This window comes from Sminthopsis crassicaudata, chromosome 4 (assembly GCF_048593235.1).
Source record: "Sminthopsis crassicaudata isolate SCR6 chromosome 4, ASM4859323v1, whole genome shotgun sequence".
Taxonomy (NCBI): domain Eukaryota; kingdom Metazoa; phylum Chordata; class Mammalia; order Dasyuromorphia; family Dasyuridae; genus Sminthopsis; species Sminthopsis crassicaudata.
Genome location: NC_133620.1, coordinates 257,785,641 through 257,801,971, shown reverse-complemented (window position 1 = coordinate 257,801,971; position 16,331 = coordinate 257,785,641). Strand labels below are relative to the sequence as shown.

Sequence of the window (16,331 nt, the reverse complement as noted above, 5' to 3'; positions counted from 1 at the left end):
ATCTCTGCATATATTTTGAAAATTAAAAGCAAAATAAAAGTATAAATAAAAATTTTTTAAAGAAAAAAAAGTTTTGAGTTCCTATTTCTCTTCATCTTTCCTCTTTCTTAAGAAGACAAGAGGTTTTATATAGATTATACATGGGCAGTTGTACAAACCATATTAACCATGTTGTAAAACCCCCAAATAATAAACTAAAAAATATGTGCTTCAGTGTGCATTCAGACTCCATCAATTCTTTTTCTGGAGATGAAAAGTATTTTTAATCATGCACCTTGGAATTTTCTTGGATCTTTGTATTGCTGTGAAAAGCTAAGTCATTCATAGTTGATAGCTATATAATGTTTCTTTTGCTGTGTATGGTATTCTACTTTTGCTCATTTCACTTTGCATGAATTCATCATGAAACCATCCTGCTCTTCATTTCTTAAAGTATAATAGTATTCCACCACATTAATATACTACAACTTGTTCAGCTATTCCTCAATTTATGGTGTCAACAGGTAATCACAACATGAAACTCATGTGAAAGCTATGTTTATTACAAGAGAAATCAGCATGCACTTGGAATGCAAAGAGTACACAAATACATACAGAAATTTGCATGTTCATGATAGGACAAAAGGAGGAGGAGAAAACAAAATCCACTTAAAGAAATGTAGCATGGGATGGGGAAAGTTCAGGAAAGGTGGAAAAAGAACAAAAACCTTCTAGAAGGGAGGAGCAACACTATGACAGAAGCTGAATTTTTTTCGTTAGGAATTGCTAGACTCTGAAGATTGGATGGTCTACATATCTACAGGGTCCCATCTGTGCAAGCAAATTTCCCAGTGTGGCACAGATTGGCTGAAGTCTATCTTGATTCCCAAGGGAATATCAGGAGTTCAGTTTGGGATAAAAATTCTGTCTAAGAGAGGTGGGGAGTAGGGGTTATCCTTGACATATTTAGGGCCTCCTGCATCCTCTGGATCAAGTGTTTCTGGAAAATATAACTCAAAAAGACATTCAAGGGTACTGCTGAATAGTAGGCATTCCCTTAATTTCCAGTTCTTTGCCACCACAAAATTAAGATATTGGTGGTATTGAATAAACAGGTCTTTTCCCTCTTTTCTTTGATTTTTTTGAGGTACAGACCATTCAGTGGTCTTAAAGTGGGATTTCTCTATCTCTTGCTACTGTATAGTAATATATAATGCTGATGATTTACTTGGGTTTATTTTATGTCCTGCAACTTTGATAAAGTTGTTAATTGTTTCAAGTAATTTTTTTAGTTGGTTCTTCAGGATTCTGTAAGTATACCATCATATTATCTGCAAAAGGTGATAGTTTGTTTTTTCATTGCCTACTTTAATTCCTTCAATATCTTTTTCTTTAAAGCAACATATTTAGTACAATATTGAATAATAGTGGTGATAATAGGCATCCTTGTTTCACCTCTGTTATTGGGAATGCTTCTAGCTTTTCCTCATTACTCATAATACTTGTTGCTGGTTTTTGGTAGATGCTGCATTTTAAGGAAAACTCCATACTTAACTAGGTTTTTTTTTGGGGGGGGGGTTGTTTTTTTTTCCCCCAGGGAATACATGATTTATTTAATGTTTTTTCTCATTTACATTCAAAACAAATTTTTTTGTTGTTTTTAAGAAAACACATGAAGTTATGCAAATTATTTTCATAGAAGTCAAATTGTGAAAGAAAACATAGATCTTCTACTCTAATGAAAATAAAAATTCTCAAGAGAGGTAGAGAATGCTTCAGTTTGTATTTAGACACAATAAATTCCTTCTCTGAAAATGGATAGAATTTTTCAGAGTAGTCATGAATAGCAAAGTCATTTATAACTGGTCATCCCAGAACATTGTTATTACTTTGTATATAGTACATTTTACTTTGCTGGAGTTAATAGAGGACTTTCAGGGTTTTTTTTTTTTTTTTTTTTTTTTTCCTCCTGAGAGCATCCTGCTCATCATTTTCCATAGAACAATAATATTCCATCACAAACATACCACAGTTTGAGTCATTCCCGAATTGATAGACATCCCCTCAGTTTCCAGTTTCTTTGCCCTAAAAAGAGAGCTGCTATGAATTTTTTTGTTATATATAGGTCATTTTCCTTTTCTCTTTTTTTTACTCTCTTTTGGTATTCATGCCTAGGAATGGTGTTGTTAGGTCAAAGAATATGCATGAATTTATAGCCCTTTGGGCACAGATTTTGACCATTATCAGTTGGAGCATGGCTTTTATATATATATATATATTTTTTTTTTAATAAATTTGATTCAGTTCCCTCTATTTGAGAATGAGACTTTATTAGAGAAACTTGCTTTGAAATTCTTTTTTACAATTAACTATTGCTAATTGTATTTCCCTCCCCCCATTTATTCTCTCCTTTCACCCTGACCTTCCTAAAACCTGACCACTCCCTCCCCTAATATGCCTTCTCTTTTATGACCTTCCCTTTTCCCCATATCCCATTCCCTTCCTATTTTCCTGCAAAGTAAGATAGATTTCTATAGTCATATTGAGTATGTATGCTGTTTCTTCTTTGAGCCAGTTCTGATGAGAGTAAGGTTCACTCACTTCCCCTCTCCTCCTTTTCTTTCCCTCCAGTACAGAAGCTTTTTCTTACCTCTTTTTTAATAACAACCTAATTTGCACCATTCCACCTTTCCCTTCCCCTTTCTCCCAGTACATTCATTTTTTATTCCTTAATTTTCATCATTTAAAAAAGAAAGAAAGAAAGATATTATCCCTTCATATTCAGCTCACACCTGTGTCTGTCTATACTGAGAAAGTTCTAATGAGTTTCAAGAATCATCCTCCCCTGTAGGAATATAAACAGATAAACTTATTAAGTCCCTTATATTATAACTTTCCTGATTGCCTCTTTATGCTTCTTTAGAATCCTGTTTTTGAAAATCAGATTTTCCATTCAGCTCTGGTCTTTTCATCATGAGTGCTTGAAAATCCTCTATTTCATTCAATGATCACCTGTTTCTCTGAAGGATTATACTCAGTTTTGTTGGGTAGGTGTCACTAGTAGTTTTTAATAGGAATGGGTGCTATATTTTGTCAGAAGTTTTTTCTGCATCTATTTATTGATGTAATCATATAGTTTGTTAGTTTTGTAATTGATACGTGGTCAATTGTGCTGATCATTTTCCTGATATTGAACTAGCCCTGCATTCTTAGTATAAATCCCACGTGGTCATAATTATAAATTGCTGTAATCTCTTTGCTAATATTTTATTTAAGATTTTTGCATCAATATTCATTAGGGAAATTGGTCTATAATTTTCTTTCTGTTTTACTTACTCCTGATTCAGGTATCATTACCATATTTGTGTCATAAAAGGAATTTTTATGACTCCCTTTTTTAAAAACAATATGTAGTATTGGAATTAATTGTTCTTTAAATGTTTGGTAGAATTCACTTGTAAGATCCTGGACAAATTTTTCATTAATAGAATCCAAGAAACAATAAAATTGTTTCTTTCTGGCTGCTTCTTGTATTGTCTTCTTGGCTGATAATTCTGGAAATTAACTATAATATTCCTTGGGGTTTTAATTTGGGGATCTCTTTTAGGAAGTAATCTGTGGATTCTAGTAATGACTATTTTACCTTCTGGTTCTAGGACAGTTTTTCTTAATGATTTTTTGAAAGATATTGTACAGGCTCTTTCTTTGATTGTGACTTTCAGGTAATCCAATAATTCTTAAGATATTTCTCCTAGATTTGTTTACAGGTCAGTATTATACCAGTGAGGTATTTTACATTTTCTTCAACTTTTTTATTTTTTAAAATCTTTGTCTAATTGATTATTGATGTCTCATTGAGTCATGGGCTTCCATTTCTAATTTTTAGTGAATTATCTTCTTCATTTAGCTTTTATCTCCTTTTTTATTGGTCCAATTCTGTGTTTAAAGGAATTGATTTCTTCAGCAGGTTTTTTTTTCCATTTTGCCAAATTTATTTTTTTTTAAGGATTTCTTTTCTTTAGTCAATTTTTGTTTCCTTTCTCAAGCTGTAGATTCCCCCTTTCCCCCAGTTTTTCTTCTATCTCTTTTACTTGATTTTTTTCAAAGTCCTTTTTGAGCTTTTCCAAGAGAACCTTGTGAGCTTAAGACCAATTAGTATTCCCCATGGCTTCATATGTAGGCATTTTTGTTGTTGCTCTCTTCTTCTGGGTTTGGATTTTGATATTCCTTGTTGTCATAGTGATGAGGTAGCATGACACCCAAATCATGAGGTAAATACCTAATAATGAGGTATATACCTCAATAGGATTAAGTGAGGTCTAGTGGCAGGATTCTGGGTACAGGGAGTCACATGGAACTCCTCTGCAACCCCTTATGATTCGGTGCAAGGATACAAAGTTAAATCAGGTCTAGTGGCCGTGAGAGTCCCCTGTAAATGAATTTACAGGCCGAAAACCTAGATGGGTAAAAAAGATGTTTATTGCAAGTTTTGGAAGCAAGGTTAAGGTCTGGTTAGTAAAAGGCATTAGATAGAGGAAGATACACGCTGAAAGCGGCGGGGACAGAGAGTCTGTGATGCCAGCATCTTGGCTGGCATCTTTCAAATCTCTGACCCAAAGATGATTCTAGCTTTGCTATTTTTATCTCCTTGAAGAAACCATATGGGTGGAGCTCAGGTTAATTCCTGGAAGGTCAGATTTTTGGCGGGCTTTTCAGATAGTTGGGGGTTGGGTTATCCAAGCCAGCTCAGATACGGTGGGAGGCTCCGTATAAGCCCAAACTAATTTGACCAGATCTTGTCCCAAAGGTAGATCAGACTAGGAATCTTAAAGGGGCTACACGTGTACCGCAACACTATGAAAGAGAACACAGACAAAAAAAGACAAAAGAAAAATAAAGTTTAGATTCCATTGCTTCTTTCTAAAGAGGTAGGATAACATTTTTCATCATAGGTCCTTCAGAATTCTTATATTTTTATATTGCTGAAAATAGCTATCCTTTACAGTTAATCATTGTATATTATTATTGTTAATGTGTACAACTTTTTTCTGCTTCTGCTCACTTCACTTTGCCATCAGTTCATGTAAGGCTTTTTAGGTTTTTCTGAAAGCATCCTGCTCATTATTTCTTATAGTCTCTCTTGCCTTAGCCTGTCAATAGCATATTTCTAATAATTGACTTGACGTTAACATAGCTGAAACAAAATTCATTATTCCCTCTTTCCTCCTTTTGTTTCTGTTGAAGACAATTTCCTTTGAATGATATAGTGGATATAGTCCTGGACTTGAGAAGGAAATGAATTCAGATCTCTCCTCAGTTTGTTAACTTAGGCAAGTCAATCTAACCTGTTGAGCCTCAGTTTTTTTGTTTTTTGTTTTTAATTTTTAAGAGAGAATAACACCATATCCCTTACCCAGTTGTAACAAATGAAATGACTATAATGGCACCTGCATTGCAGAGTTTGTGACAAAAGAGCTTAGTGCTTTGCAAATCTTCAAGCACAATCTAGGTTTTTGTTTTTGTGTGTGTGTGTGTGGTTTTTTTTTGTTTTTTTGTTTTTTTTTTTTTTTGAGAGGCCACTGGGATTAAGTGACTTGCCCAGGGTCATATAGCTAGAAAGTGTTAAGTGTTTAAGGCTGGAAGCACAATCTAAATAAGAATTAATATCATTTTCTAGAAACCTAGGTTTAAAATCTTCTTACTTTCTTATTCAGATCCTTAAATTTTATCAGTTGCTAAGTCTTTGGCACTTCTATATCTCTCTGAAGACTCTTACTTCCATTCCTTTCTTTTCACTCATCCAGTCTCTACCCTAGTTTAGGTCCTTAGCACTTCTTGCTTGAACTATTGAAATATAGTATCCTACTTTGTTTCACAGTTAGCTGCTAAATAGATATTCTTAAATTTAAATATAAATTGAACTGTATTTCTGTTCCCTTGTTCAATAACTGGTTCTGTTTATTACTTCTAAGATAAAATAGGCTTTTAAAGTTATTTATTTACTTGCTTACATGTTTGCTTCTAGGCTCAACTGAAGAGACTGATTGCTCTCCCAAAGTTACTTTATAAATTTTTTGTATTTACTTAGTTGTATAAGTGTATTTTCCTCCCAATTGAATGTAGTAGGCTCCTTGAGGGTAGTACTGCTTGTTGTCTTTTTATCTCCGAAGTTAGCACATTACTGGCACAAAGTAGGAACTTAATAAATGCTTATATGTTTCTTCTCTTCAAACCCCCAGAATGGCCCTTTACTACCTACCAAATCAAATGCAAGCTTGTTTATCTGATTTTTCAAAGACCTCAGAAACATTGAATGAATAAAAGACACTGTGAAGCAAAGTATTTTGTTGTTCAAATTGTACAACACCAAGCCACAGTTATAGGAATTCAGAGATGTTGAACAATGTACTTAGAAATTCTCTTTTTTCCCCCTCTTATTTATTAATTAATACTTTTTTTATTTTTCAAAATACATGCAAAGATAGTTTTCACCTTTCATCCTTGCAAAACTTTATATTCCAAATGTTTCTCTCTCTCTCTCCCTTTTCCTAAACATCAGGTAATGCAATGTAGGCTAAATATGTGTAATTCTTTTTCTTTTCTTCTTGCAAAGATACTTTTTTTAAATTAAAGCTTTTTATTTTCAAAACATATGCATGGATAATTTTTCAACATTGACCCTTCCAAAACCTAATGTTCCAAATTTTCCCTCCTTTCCCTCCACCCTGTTCTCTAGATGGGAAGTAATCAAATCTATGTTAAACATGTTAAACTATATGTTAAATCCAATACATGTATACATATATATACCATTGTCTTGCTATATGTACAGTTCTTCTAAACATATTTCCACATTTGTCATGATATGTGAGAAAAGTCAGATCAAAAGATTTAAAAAATGAGAAAGAAAAAAACCAAGCAAACTAAGAATAATAACAAATATGCTTTTATCCACACTCAATCTCCATAATTCTCTCTTTGGATGTGGTTGGCTCTTTCCATCAGTTGCCTTAAATCACCTCATTGTTGAAAAGAGCCAAATCAATCACAGTTGTTTATCATATAATTTTCTTGTGGCTGTGTACAATGTTCTCTTGATCCTTCTCACTTCACTTAGTATCAGCTCATGTAAATCTTTCTAGACTTTTCTTAAATCTATGTGTTCATCATTTCTTATAGAACAGTGATAGTCCATTGCATTCATATACTGTAACTTATTCAGCCATTTCCCAGCTGATGGGCATCCACTCAGTTTCCAGTTACTTGCCACTACAAAAGAGCTGCTACAAACATTTTTGCACATGTGGTATCTGGAAATTCTTGGAGTAAGAGGGTAATAGTACTCAATGTTGGTTCTGAAGTGATTAGAATTTCCATAGTTGGAAAAGAAGATGCTGTTCATGAAACACCACCACAGATGCAGGAATAAAAATGACAAACACAGTACAGTGAAAACATTATTGTGACCAAAACGGAGAGTACCATGGATAGTCAAAAATAAAATTGGATACTGTGGAGCCAGTTTTGCTCAAAAAGTCATAGGTTTTCAAGTAGAGTAATGACATAATTAATTTTTCATTGGTGTGTAGGGTAGATAGGAGAGGGAAAGATTGGAATGGATGCAGGACAGTGGAGGGTAGGATAGGTTAACTTCTCTTTGGAGAAAGCACTTGTAAAGAGTGGTTCTCTTGTTGACTTGACACTTGTGAACTTAAGAAATTTATTTCAATGGTCCTTAATTAGGACCATCCCTTTTGGGGATGTTAAAAAGATAGACCTGCAATATCTATCTAAAAAGTTTATAATTTCAGAATCTCTCAAGGGGTTAGAAAGAGACAGGAATGAATTATTACTACTTATGACTTACTACCATTTTAGTAGTATTGTAATGATTGAAGCAATTTTTAAGAGCTATCTATGCACTTGTATATTCTAATGGAAGAGATAATATATGAAAGATTTCAATTGTAAGTCAGATGGAAAGATCCAGTGGTTTTTAGGATACATTTGGTAAAACAGATGGTATTGCCTCTTCTTTATTAATACCATTTACACTGGTAAAATCCTTTCATTTTCTTTTGTTGAACCATTTAGCTGTGTCAATGATTTTGGTCTTATAAATAAGTTTCTTTTTTGAGTCTTCAGTACCTGTGACTGCAGGAATCCTGGGCTGTCTCTGTTACCATGGTCTAAGTGGGAAGTAGTAGTCTGATTTGCTTGCTTCACCTCGTCTCCTATCTTTTCCTCAGGATACCTTCCTACTTCAACTAGGCTAACTTGCCCCTGTGAGGTGACTTAAAGGGCAATTGGCATGGCAGGCTCTTTTGCCAAAGAAATTTCCTCCTCAGATGTTGGCTATGAGGTCTGTGAGTGCTGTCATTCCTAGGATTCTTCTATTTATCTTTCTGCTTTCTGAAGCAGTTGTGGCTGATGGTAATAAGGAAGGCAGTCTTCTTTACAGTAATTTCTCCCTTCGACAATGGAGATTATATGTTGACCCTAAACCTAAAGCATCAGATTCTTTTTTTTATCCACAGTTTTCTCAGTGTTTCTTACAATGAGGTTAATTAATCAACCTTGGTAAGTCATTTTAAGAGTTGAGAATTTTGGGGGCAGCTAGATGGTGCAGTGGATAGAGCACTGACCTTTGAGTCAGGAAGATCTGAGTTCAATTTTTTTTTTTTTTTTTGGCTGAGCAATTGGGTTAAGTGACTTGCCCAGGGTAACCCAACTATTATTATTATTATTATTTATTTATTTATTTTTTGAACAAGGCAATTGGGGTTAAGTGACTTGCTCAGAGTCACACAGCTAGGAAATGTTAAGTGTCTAAGATCAGATTTTGAACTCAGATCCTCCTGACTTCGGGGCTGGTGTTCTATTTACTGCATCATCTAACTGCACCTCTGAGTTCAAATTTGGTCTCAGACACCTAATTTCCTAGTTGAGTGACCCTGAGCAAGTTATTTAACCCCAATTGCTTTTTCATAAATAAACAAATAGGAGTTGAAAATTGTCATGCCTGGCATCTCATTGTGTAAAGAAAAACAAAAGTGCCATAAACTGGAGGGAAAGGATGAAAGTGGGGGAGGGGAGATTGCATGGCAAAGATAGATTCATAGATTAAGAACTGCAACTTCAGTGGCTATATAATCCAATGGCCTTCCCCCGTTATAGAAATTTTGTGGCAAAGATGACTCTTAAGATTTAGATCCTGAATGATTGAGAATGGTAGTATCAAGGACAGATCTCTAATATAACACAGCTTTTTATGTTTGATGAAAAAATATATCCACATAGCAATTTGGTATATAGCAATTTCCTCTCTTTGAATGATATCAATATGGCTTCAGTTTATTTTGTAAGGATTCTACTTATTCTTTTTATGATATCTTTTTGTGCATGAACTCTTACGGGTAACTTGCATGGCTCTTATGGGTTTTTCCTCTTAATCTTGCCCCCTTGCCCCTTTCAGCCAAAAAAGCTTTTAATTAATGTCAGAAATTCTGATTTAAAAGAATTGTTAACTGATTTGTAAGTTTTCTTCCTTCTTTCCTTCCTTCTTTCCTTATCTCTATCTCTGTCAATCTCTCTGTCTCTCTGTCTCGTCTCTCTTTCTCTTTTTCAGGAAGGACCGTTGAGACCTGTTCTTGAATATATTGATTTGGTTAGTAGTGATGATGAAGAACCTAGTACTTCTCATATTAATGTAAGTACATTGCTTTTTATTTATGACATTTTCCATTTCTTCAGTTAAAATGGCATTTCCAAGAATAAGGGCAAATCCAGTCATTAAACTAGTTAATACTCTCTCTGCTTTGGAGGATTCGGTGATAGAGACCTTCAGAGATTTGCCAGAGTAGTTCACTCAGGTGGGCTATGAGAGAGGAGCATACCCAGAATCTTCTCTAGAGTTAGTTTTCCTCTGCCACCCTTCCAGTAAGGCTATAAGAAGACTTCAAATTGATTAAGGTAAGTCCTTCCTGAAGGTCTTGAAGTTGATATGAATAAAGGGAAAATAGAAGACTGGTTCAAGCCTTTTGATTCCTATTCTTCTTTCCTCATTGTTTTCATCAGATACTTTGTAGGATTGAGGCCTCCAATCCTAGAGCATCAGAAATTAATTTTTTGGGAAATATTTTACCTATGATAAAGAGGAAAAGACATAAATATTATTTAGGAAGTGGGAGTCCATAAATTGTTATGCATTTCCTTAATAATTCAACTAGATAGCAATCCCATAACTTCCTCCTCCCAGATGTAAGTATTAATTATGGCTTCTTAATTATGTCACTCAGCCCCGACTATGGGGAAACAGACTAATAAGAACAAAATGGTGACCTTGCCAGTTAGATTTCCATGAGCTAGGGGGTCAATCTATATCTTAGCCCAATTCTTTAAACCAACTTCGACCCTCCCCCTTTTTTGTGTGGATTGTGCAGAGAAATATGTGACCTGAACAAGATATTTCACCTCTCTGAGCCTCAGTTTCTTCATCCATAAAATGGAATGAATCTTCACTGGTTGTACTATCTACCTCGTGTTGTCACTGGGAAGATGCACCAACTAAATGTGTATCCTACAGTGGTAGAAAGTTCTCTACTCTGATTTCTTCCATAGGACTGGACAGCTGACCATATCCTCTCCATCTTTTTTAAAGGAGGTGGAGTGGGGAAAGAAAAACAGTAGTGTCCTAAATAGTTATGAGACAGGTAGGTCTTTCCCCAAGTAAACTTCTGTTGCCATTTTCTCTATTCTTAGCAAAGTTGCTATTATTTTTTTCCTGGATGCCAGTGGCTTTTCTGCCTCACCTGTTCCCAGAATGGGACCAACCTAGTGGTGAGCCTAGAAATTGTCCATTTTGATCTGTACTTGGCAAACAAAAAAATGTGTAGTATAGGCACAAACAAATCCACCATAGCATCTCTTTGTTCCTCCGTCCTTTCTTTTTAAGAGTTAGGGCTCCTGGTTACTACTAGTAAAGACCAGGTGTGGGGGACTGAATAATAATGGACCAAGCCTCCATAATCTCTTTGTCAAGGGAATTTCATTTTTTAATATTAATAATTCTTTTTCAAGTTAAGGTATCTTGTTCACTCATAGGGCATACATCTCTAATTGAAATTTAATGTAATAGTACAAATACTTTTTCTTTGATTTTTCTGGACAAGTAACTCTGGCAAAAAATGCTTAAATATAGAGTACTATCTTCTTCCAGTAAATACCCAGGAATTTTCTTCATATGTAGTAGTTCTCACTCCTATTAAACAAAGCTGCTTCTACCACAAAAACTGTTGTAAGAAACTATATTAGTCTTTCCCTCTTGTGTTGAGTGTCATGTGTTAGAAAATCAATCAACTAAGAAATTCAGAAATGGACAGAAATAGCCACGGCTAAAACATATATAATCCATTATTATGTTATGAGGGTCTTCTCATCCTCTCTGTACCTTACTTCAAAATAACTTTTACATCCACTAGAAATCTGGGATGTAGGAAGGAGTATAGGGAGAGAACTACTCTGTAGAACCTTACCAAAAGAATAAGATTTGTCTTGCACATTTGGTCAAGTATGGCTAACCTATCATGGATCATGAATTAAAGCTCAGAAGCAATTTAAGTTTTCCTTCTTTGAGGATTGAGAGAACTTTTTGGTTTGCTGAAATATCACTTCTCGTGGAGGGGGAAAAAAAAGAAAATGAAATGGAAATTCAAGACTTATTACAGATTTCTTTACTGTGATGATGAGGGCTATTTATTTTCCCTCTATTCTTCTGATTTTGCAAATAAATAAAGAGAATAGATCCAGGAATCTAAATGATAACTGTATGATCTGAAGATAAATTATGGGAGTTGGAATTTGCCTTCAACAGGTGTTTGGGTATACTACCCTATCTCTCTTCTAAGAAACTTCATCAGTCAAATCTTTAAGGATACTGCTAATGGCCCATCATCCTGCATTATTAAGCATAGTATATATACCTAGTGGCCAAGGTCACTTCACTTTTCCAGCCTGACCCTTAAGGAAAGGACTTGATGGTAGAGATACAAATGCACAACAAATAAAGGATCATGATCTTAAAGCTAAATTTTACCTCAAGAGAAATGGATGTCCTGGGCTGCAGATTCTAATGAGAGTGGTTTCATTTTGACATGTTCTATTTATGATTTGTGTGGTTTCCTACTCTAGGAGGACATGATACTAGACCAGAGTTTTGTTGAGACAAAAAAAAAAAACCAAAACAAAAAAAACAAAACAAATAATTGATGTGATAGAGTGGGCCAACACATCAAAGACCGAGCCAGGAGACTGATGAGAGACTTAATGAAAAATGCCTGTTCTGACTACAGTCCTCTTCTCCATTTGAAAGTTTGCCTCCATGACATCTCACAAGTTTCAACACCTGCTATTGTGCTGTTTGCACTCCTAGCATGCAGACTCAGATACCTTAGCATGTGGATGTATAAACTTATTGACCATGCTGTAGGGGAAAAATCATCACAGTCTCATAAAACAAAAAAATGGAATTATTAAGGATCTTGCCTAGGTGAAGGGGCAGGTCAATTATCCAAGAGCCTCCACAGCTGTGAATCATAACACTTGAGGAATTGCAGGGTGGCCTTTGCTAATGCAGATGTTCCTTGTGAATTGGGAATGAAATAATTTGGAAGCAAGAGGGAAGAGAAGAGAGGTCAGAGAATGCAACTGCCTCTCTGTCTCTTTGTATCTCATCATCCTCTCACATGAAGAGGTCCATTTTACAGGTCTGAGTTAGACTTCCAGCAGCCACTGGCAGGTGGCTCCCGTATCCCAAGAATAGAGTATACAGAGAATGACTCTTGGAAACTTTTACTCCCAGAGATGTAACAAATCCTTTGACCTGGGATGCTGTAGATGAAAAGTTCAGTTCTTAACTTGTATTACTCTATGAGGGAAAACAAAAAATATTATGTGTTGCTTTTTGATGGTAAAATACATACAATTATTATGAATATAGGTGATGATATTGCCAAATAAGATTATGATAACCTCTTTTGATGTATTTCTAACAACTGTCACCTCCATTGTAATTGATCATAAAGCACATCACAGGAGATTCATATGAATGTCAAAATTGTCTAATACAAAGTTCTAGGTGTACTGTGGGCATATAAAAACTCAGGAACACCCTCAGTGGAGATATTAAACTCTTATTTTCCTATCCCAATTTTATTTAGGATTTTTAAGTGGGAATTTATCTGTAGAATATGACTTTCTGGGGTAATGACACAATTGATGGTTGCATTCTAAGTATAATATGATTTAAGTATTAAATAGGTTTGTTATTGCCTAGATTTGGAATGCTGAGCAGATTCATGCTTTCTTTTTTTTTCCCCCCCCAGGTGGTTATTGTCTTTTGTGGGGCAAGGATGCTACAGGAGTCTGGGATAAGGATTCTATGACATTCTTATACTGTAATTTTCAATTTCTGATCCCAAGGAAGTTCAGAGTAGTCTAAAGTCATAATGGTCTTTAGGAGAAAGAATTTTAGCATGAGGTAGAGTGGATAGAGCACCATCCCTGAAGTCAGGAGGACTTGAGTTAGATCTGGCCTCAGGCACTTAACACTTCCTAGCTGTGTGTCACTGAGCAAGTCACTTAACCCCAATTGCCTTGTTAAAAAAAAAAAAAAAAAAAAAAATTAGCATGAAAAAGAGAGGTTTTCTCTGTAGGAAATCTTTTTTACATTCACAGGCATGGAGGATTACCTATATGTTTTATATCTGGAAACATTAATCCATCCTAGACCATAGAAAATTCTTTTTTAGGTCTTCATGAGATCATCAGATTACCAAGGGCTCATCTCACTCTCCAATCCATGAAACTATTTTTGGAAGTAGGACTCAATTTGAATCTTGCCAAACTGATCTCATTGCAATGATTGGATTCCAAAGACTGAGATCGACACTATTTTTATATGCATCATGAAATTAGAATAATTTTTATAATGTGAGTGGGTTGTCTATCAAAATGTCTTTATGGCAACCACTATCACTGAGATAAGTATATATGGGGAAATGTCATTAATGTGCTGTGTTTCATTAATCTCTCATTTATGAGTAACGTGATCTTTGCAAAGATCTGCATCATTAATCTCTCATCATTGGCTACAAACTTCTTACACTATTTATCTTTTAAGAGAAACCCATTCCAGAAATAGCTACTTCCATTAAACTAAGTATCTCATATATAGTCTTTATAAAATAAATGATACAGAGGAGGTACATATTCGTGAACTGTGGAAATAAAAGAATATAAATTTGTACAATATACAAAGCATTCAATTATACAGACCATAAATAAATAAATATTCCGAATAATGCTGAAATTGGTTTCCCTTTTAATAAATGGCATTATGATCCTCATTTTATCACAGGAACATATTTAAGGCTCAAAGAAGGCCTATGAGTCCTAGAATATGGATATTGATATTTTACTAGTAAAAATATCTTAATTATGATAAAATTGCTCTATTAAATTCTTTAATTTTCCAGGTAAGCCTCTTTCCAATTGAGAATAGCCATAAAGTGTCATATATCTGCTAGCTATATATAGTTCTCCCTGTCAGTGATTGACTTAGAATCGGAAATCTGGGTATTCCTTTTCTTTAATGTGGTAATCTGGGAAGATCCTAAACCAAACTGATAGTTGCTTTCAGTACATTCTTATTGGGCTCACTAAAACTAATCACTCAGACTTTGCACAGTATCTCATCTCTTGTTCTAGGCACTGAGCAAGTCTTGTATCCTCTCTGAGATTCTAGTATTCAGGGTCCCTCCTGAGGGAAAAATTGTCCAAATAGAATGAGCTTTCTTTCTTCTGGAAATTTCAGTACCATCAAGGTACATTTGTAATTTCTATTTTTCTTAAAGATAAATTTCCAAGGTTAATCATCTAAATAAATTCCTCTGATTTATCCAAGTGTTCTTGAATACCTCTAGTATTGTATTAGCAATTTATCTGTCACAGCCTTTGTGATTTTCATTCTGTTTACCATTATCCCAAGGACTTTGGAGACACTGGCTCTAGTGCTATATTAATATTAATATTATATTAATTAATTAATATTATATTAATATTAATGCTTAATATTTGTCACAATTTCAGTGAAACATGGAAAAACTTAAATGAGCAGATGCAAAATAAAATGAATAGAATGAGAAAAATTTATATAATACTGGAAAATTGGAAAACTTTATGAGCTCTGAATGATAAAATGATACCAACTGTGATTTCCAAGGATTAATGATGAAACAAGCTATCTTCTTTCTGATAGAGAAGTGTTCCGTGCATAGAATGAGACTTGTATTTTTTGGACATGGCTAGTGCAGTGATTTGTGTTTTGATTTATTATATATATGTTCTTCTCTTTTCTCCTGCTCCTAATGGGGGTGACGGGAAGAAAACTAAGGACCTTGTAGGCCCATGATGTAAATGAATTTGACTATTTGAAGAGTCTTCTAGGAACCTTCACAAGACAGTCTGTCTTTACATATGTGTAGCTATTTTTTTTGTCTATCTAATCTTCATCCATCCACCTTACCTCTTTTCACTTAAAAGACCCAATTTTCACCTGGAGAGAAAAGTCATGACTCATTCCATTCTGTTCAGAAGCTCTTATGGCAGAGTCTACACAGATTAAAACTTGACACTTTCTTATAGGATTTACTAACTAGCTACATGGAGTCCTTACTATTCCAGCGACTGCTTTCAGGGTATGTAACATGTTTTCCACCTTCCTCATTACTATCTCTCCCTTCCCTCCCACCATTCAGAATTCTCTGTATTCATTGACTTGATGACATATCCTCATTACCTTTGAAAAACTTCCCTATAAGCAATAGCATTGTTACTTTCATGTTACCAAAACAACTTCTGCTTCCCTCCTTTTTTCTGTTAAGTTTGGTTTCAGAAATTTGAAAATTAGAATTAGACATTCCCAGGCCAGTGTGTGGGAGTTTCAGTTGATCAGTAAGTAAATATTTTTAAACATTATTTGCCACTGTTAGTTTCTATAGTACCTCTATAATTCAATATCCTCTAGAAGTAAATATTTTAACAATATTCTAATATGCATTATGCTCAAGAGAATTATATTTGTTGGCCCTGCAATTCCTTTAAAGGGATTATTTTGTGTTAGATATTTTGTATATCAAAACAGTTTGAGCTCTAACACAATTAGATTTTTCCTTTGATATATTGCTGTTATCCATGCTTTGCCTTGATAGCCCTATTTAACTTAAGTAGAATTTAGGGTGGTTTAAAAAAAAATCTCATTTAATATAATAGCTTCTTGAGTTATTTAATTGGCA

The 16,331-nt window shown here is 34.6% G+C and overlaps 1 protein-coding gene across 6 annotated transcripts in view; it reads left to right on the top strand.

Annotated features, from left to right (window-relative positions):
- ZNF451 (zinc finger protein 451) overlaps positions 1-16,331 on the top strand; it is a 98,026-nt gene that overhangs the window by 17,105 nt on the left and 64,590 nt on the right. For all 6 annotated transcript variants that reach the window (XM_074310610.1, XM_074310611.1, XM_074310609.1 and 3 more), the window contains exon 3: positions 9,608-9,688. In XM_074310610.1, the coding sequence (XP_074166711.1) occupies positions 9,608-9,688 (81 nt within the window). The remainder of the gene's footprint in view (positions 1-9,607; positions 9,689-16,331) is intronic.